The sequence below is a fragment of the Cynoglossus semilaevis genome, chromosome 2 (assembly GCF_000523025.1).
Source record: "Cynoglossus semilaevis isolate Cse_v1.0 chromosome 2, Cse_v1.0, whole genome shotgun sequence".
In the NCBI taxonomy this organism is placed as follows: Eukaryota; Metazoa; Chordata; class Actinopteri; order Pleuronectiformes; family Cynoglossidae; genus Cynoglossus; species Cynoglossus semilaevis.
Window position 1 is genome coordinate 10721563 of NC_024308.1, and position 4853 is coordinate 10726415.

The 4853-nt window shown below is 44.9% G+C and overlaps 2 protein-coding genes across 2 annotated transcripts in view; one reads left to right on the top strand and one right to left on the bottom strand.

The window, feature by feature from the left end:
- Nucleotides 1-830, top strand: part of slc1a7b (solute carrier family 1 member 7b) — an 8771-nt gene extending 7941 nt beyond the window's left edge. Inside the window, exon 11 of the mRNA XM_025053541.1 lies at nt 18-830. Within this exon, the coding sequence (XP_024909309.1) occupies nt 18-200 (183 nt within the window). The 3' untranslated portion in view covers nt 201-830. The remainder of the gene's footprint in view (nt 1-17) is intronic.
- Nucleotides 699-4853, bottom strand: part of podn (podocan) — an 8152-nt gene continuing 3997 nt past the window's right edge. Inside the window, exons 7-12 of the mRNA XM_008337494.3 lie at nt 4658-4814; nt 4456-4571; nt 4055-4268; nt 3044-3487; nt 2129-2277; nt 699-1152 (exon numbers count right to left, since the gene is read on the bottom strand). Of these exons, the coding sequence (XP_008335716.1) occupies nt 987-1152; nt 2129-2277; nt 3044-3487; nt 4055-4268; nt 4456-4571; nt 4658-4814 (1246 nt within the window). The 3' untranslated portion in view covers nt 699-986. The remainder of the gene's footprint in view (nt 1153-2128; nt 2278-3043; nt 3488-4054; nt 4269-4455; nt 4572-4657; nt 4815-4853) is intronic.

The following is a 4853-nucleotide window of genomic DNA, read 5'->3' on the forward strand; positions in this document are numbered from 1 at the left end:
AAGACCTAAACCCCCAGCTGCTCCCTCCTGATGTGGCTCGACTGATGCAGCTGGAGGAGGGGGTTCGAGTCCCGTCTCTGCTGCATCCACAACAGTCGTCTCCACCACACAGGAAGAAACCTCCGGTTCCCCCACGACACCTGAAGAAGAACAAAGATCAGTGCGCCATCGATATGAACGGCGTGGAGACAAATGTTTGATGATAAAGAAGACACAGACTGACGTGGTGTCACAGTGGACCAGTCAGCAACAACCTAGGCTGGAGTTTAGTTTGAATCCACTTCAGCTGAGGGATGTCAGACCAACATCAGCTGAGAGGGGCAGGAGGAGGTGTTTGGTTCTGACTGACTCTGAGTCAGTGAAACCTTTTCTATGACATCATGTTTTTAAATGTCTGTGTTTAAAGGTGAATAAAATGACTCTTTTCTGCAGCTGTAGATGAAGTGACATTTATCTGCTTTATCTAACAGTTAGCCTCTTCATACTGAAACATCTGGCACATTCAGCTTCCTGGTTGGTTTGACTGAGTTACATCTCAGGTTAGAGTTAACATTCTTTGGTTTAACATTTGTTGTTTTCAACATTTGGTTGAACATTTAGCTAAGTCTGTTCTTTTCCTGAGTGACTCCTGCTCCTACGTGGTGTGTTCAGGTAAAACAAACAACACAGAGACAAAAACTCACAGAGTGACGCGTCTGTCCTTTTAAATGCTGTGTTTCATTTTCACTGTTACAGAGTGAACTGGACAAAGACTTTTGTGCAGTTTTTTAAGTGCATTTTGTTGAAACAATATGAATAAACTCTTTGGTAAAAAAAAAAAAAAAGTCAAATCAAACTAAAGCTCAGGTTTTTAAACCAGCCTATAGGAAGGAAACTAAAGTTTGGCTCAATCCGGTTTCCTGCACCAGACACAAACACAGAGACGTACATTCATTCATTCATTCACAGCTGGATTCAGGCCAGAGTCCAGTTTAACTGAGTCAGGCTTATGTCTCCTCCTCCTCCTCCTCCTCTACGTCCCCCTCCTCCCCCGTCAGATGGTCTTTTTTAAAAGGCAGGCCACTGTCTCCCTGACCAATGTCCAGGACCTGCAGGTTGGTGAGTAGAGCGAAGGAATTCTCCTCCACAGAGTCCACAGAGAGACGGTTCATCCTGGAAGAACGACAAACAACGGGAAAAAGAAAGTGAAAAGATTCTAGAATATTCAGGTCAGACATGGAGTGGACCAAGGTTTGTCCACTGATCCAGGGAGACAGAGTGGAGAGTGGAGAGTGGAGTAGAACACAGTGGTTCTTAGTCAGAGTCAACCTGGAGTAGAACACAGTGGTTCTTAGTCAGCGGTATTTCTCACTCCTTTGTTAGCTAAAAGGTAGCCAAACATCAGCTGAACAAATAAAGTTAGAAAAAAAACAGGTCAAAAAGAGTGGAATCAGCTAAATGTTAGCCAAAATGTAGCTTCTAATCAGAGCCATCTGTTTAACATCTACATCACTCTGGGTTCACACACCAAACCTCACAGAGAAAACCAGAGATCTGACCTCACAGCAGGTGCTGATCCTCTACTGCCCCCATCACTGAGGGCAAACAGTGCTACTGATATTTTCTCTATGGACTTTGGTCTGAGATAAAATCATTAAGTTACATGAAGCTAATGTCTAGCTAACCTTAAGGCTGCAGCCTTTTATTTGGCATTTCTTTACTTTACTGTACTTACAGTAGTACTTACAGTAATACTTACAGTAGTATTTGTGTTTAACTTTCAAAAATTCCAGTTGTTTGTTGTGTGTTCTGCTTCATTCTTTCATCTTTTTGTCTTGTTGTTTTCAGTGGTTAGTTCAACGCTAACAGATGAAGATTCTTCAGTTAGTATTTAAGTCCACTGTTGTTTTTAACCTCTGAGCTGCAGCTGTTTCCCATCAGCCCCCTTTCAGAGCTGTCTACACTAACACTTCATAATCAAGTCCTCAGTCTCAGGCCAAACTGAAACTGTTACATAAGGAACCACCCAGAATGTTCTCAAACCCTCCAGGACCAGGGAGAGGTCTGGCTCCAGGTCGGCACAGATCTTCAAATGTTCTTTAAAGAGACCAGGTTCTGAACTTTAGAACGTGGTTCCTGTGCCTCTTACCGTAGAAAGATCCCTTTGATGTTTGGTGTTCCTTCAAATGCTGATGCAGGAACTGTTGAGATGCGATTGTTCTGCAGGTACAGGTACTCCAGAGACTCTGGCAGGTCTGAGGGAATGTGGGTCAGATGGTTCCCTGACAGGTCCAACGTCTGAAACCACAGATCGTGAGGAAGCAGCAAAACAGTACCAAAACCTGGCAGCAAAATAGTCTTCTTTTTTTTTTTTTTACAAAGGCTAGGTACTAAAGGAACTACAGAGTTCCCTCTCTATATCCTGGTTCTCCTGCCGTGTCCTTAGTCCTCCCCAGATTTTTTTAAAAATGATCTCGTAAAGTTTTCACTATACCACGAAATAAAGCAAAACTAAGAAAAACTAAAAAGACATTGTAAAATAATTATACATAAAGAAGTTTTGGCTTTAAAAATGTTTGTTTTGAAATTGAGATAACCACGATGGTAGCTCTGTTTACCTAGACGAGATCGCACACAGCATACTATTGGCTAATTGAGCATGCTCTTCTGTTCCTCAACCTGATTGGCTCATGCATCGTAGAATCTACAACTCCACTGTGCATATAACTGTGGGAAAGGGTAATACAGTCTGGGGAGGGTTGATAACAGTGTGTGTGGGGGGGTGGGGGTTCGTAAAGGGTAAATATATACGTCAATAATGTAATAACTATCTCGCCTCTACTTTGCGATTTTTCCCTTTTTGGTTACTATACACAGTATAGTACGCAACAATACACATTTACAGGTTAGGAACTATTAGAACTCAGACTTAGATTCATGTTTCTGCCACAGGAACTACTGCAGGGATCTAAAACAACCACCAAAAGAATCAGTCCTAACCTCAGCTGACAGAGATCCAGTATAGGTCTGGGACTAATTTGAGAAAAGTTCCACAAACACTCACAGTGAGGGCGCTCAGTTCCATCCAGGCTCCCTGGTAAACCGAGTTCAGTCTCAGCTGGTTGTTGCTCAGGACGATCTTGTGGAGTTTGTCCATTCCTGTCAGAGCCCCGTCTGGTACCGAGCTGAGGTGGTTGTTCTTGATCTCCAGGACGTGCAGGCTGCGTGGCAGGCCCAGTGGGAGGGACTGGAGTCCGTTCCCGGACAGGTCCAGCTTCTCCAGGAATCTGAGCTTCCTGAAGGCCTCGCGGTGCAGCTTGGTGTTGGTGAGTTTGTTGTAGCTCAGGTTGAGTTCCGTCAGGGTGAAGAGCAGAGCCAGGTCGTTACGACCAATTTCAGAGATCTGGTTGTGGAGCAGCATCAGGATCTTGGCCCGGCGAGGAAGACCTCGGGGAACTCGCTCCAGAAGGTTGTTGTACATGTGCAGCGTGTGCAGCTTCTTCAGTCCCTACAGGGAACCGGTCCAAGAGGAAACACATCATTAAACTCCACACAGTCACCTGTCCAGGAAGTCTCACCACAGGACCAACTCGGTTCCTGTCACTCGTGCTAACATTTAACTTTCCTCAGCTATCTTTAAGCCCCTATAACGTGACTATGATTAATAGCTTCTCTTGGTTTTGGACACTTGGTTTCCAGCTAACTCTCCTGTTTGTCTTTGACAATCTTTAGCTCAGACTATAAGATTGTAAGCTAACCTTTAGCTATTTAGACACTATTTGAACAGATGGCTACATAATAGGAAGTTGTAGCTAAAGTAGCTTAACACTTTAAACAAAACGAGTTTTGTTAAAGTCCTCTTAGTACTTTACTGAAGCACTCAGACATCCTAACTTTTCCAGTTCTGTTAGCTACACCACATATACATTATTGTATATAGTTTTTGGATCATAACAAGACCACCGACCTAAACGTGCCAAAGTTCCTGCTGCCATCTCTTCATGACCACAATTTGTTCTACCTCTGAAAAAACGTTTTTTTCTTCTTCCACACACTCAGCAGAAGAAATCGGTACCTGGAACGCTGTCGGATGGATGGAGCGGGAGCGGAGCTTGTTGTTGTGGAGCAGCAGATATTCCAAGTTCCTGACGGAGACCAGAGCGTCTCCTGGAATGCTGTGGATGGAGTTCTTCTCCAGGTGCAGCAGCACCAGGTTCCGAGGCAGACCTTTGGGGACCACGCTGAGGTTGTTGTTGGACAGATCCAGACACTCCAGGCTGTTCAGCTGGCTGGTGGAGCAGAAGAAGAACCGATTCTGTTCTATGGCTCTGACAGGACGGTCACACAGCAGAGGAATTGATTTTCTCTAGATATTTACTACAGTGAAGACCAGAAACCAGAACCGTTTGGTTTCTGACTAAGAGTTCCTGGTAGTTAGAGCTCTGATGTGTGTGTGAGTGCGAAGACTTGGTCCACCTGAAGGTCTCGTTGTCCAGGCCTTCGTTGCTCAGGAAGTTGTTCTGCAGATACAGCTCTCGGAGGTTTGACAAGTTCTTGAAGGCTCCGGACGGAACTTTCTCCAGTTTGTTGCTCTGAAAAGAACATGAACCATCCCAATGTGAACATCTGGACCAGGTGACCAAGACTGAGGTGGAAGTACTGGTGCGAGTGAGCGCACCTTTAAGTGGAGACGGTACAGACTGGATGGCAGGTTGTTGGGAACGACCCTCAGACCGTTGCTGGACAAGGTGAGGACCTCCAGACTTTCAGAACCATTGAACATGTGATCAGGAAGTCCAGTGTCGGTCAGTTTGTTGTTGTGGAGATACACCGACCTGGAAACACCAGGAGCAGATGAAGACTGGAGAGAATCA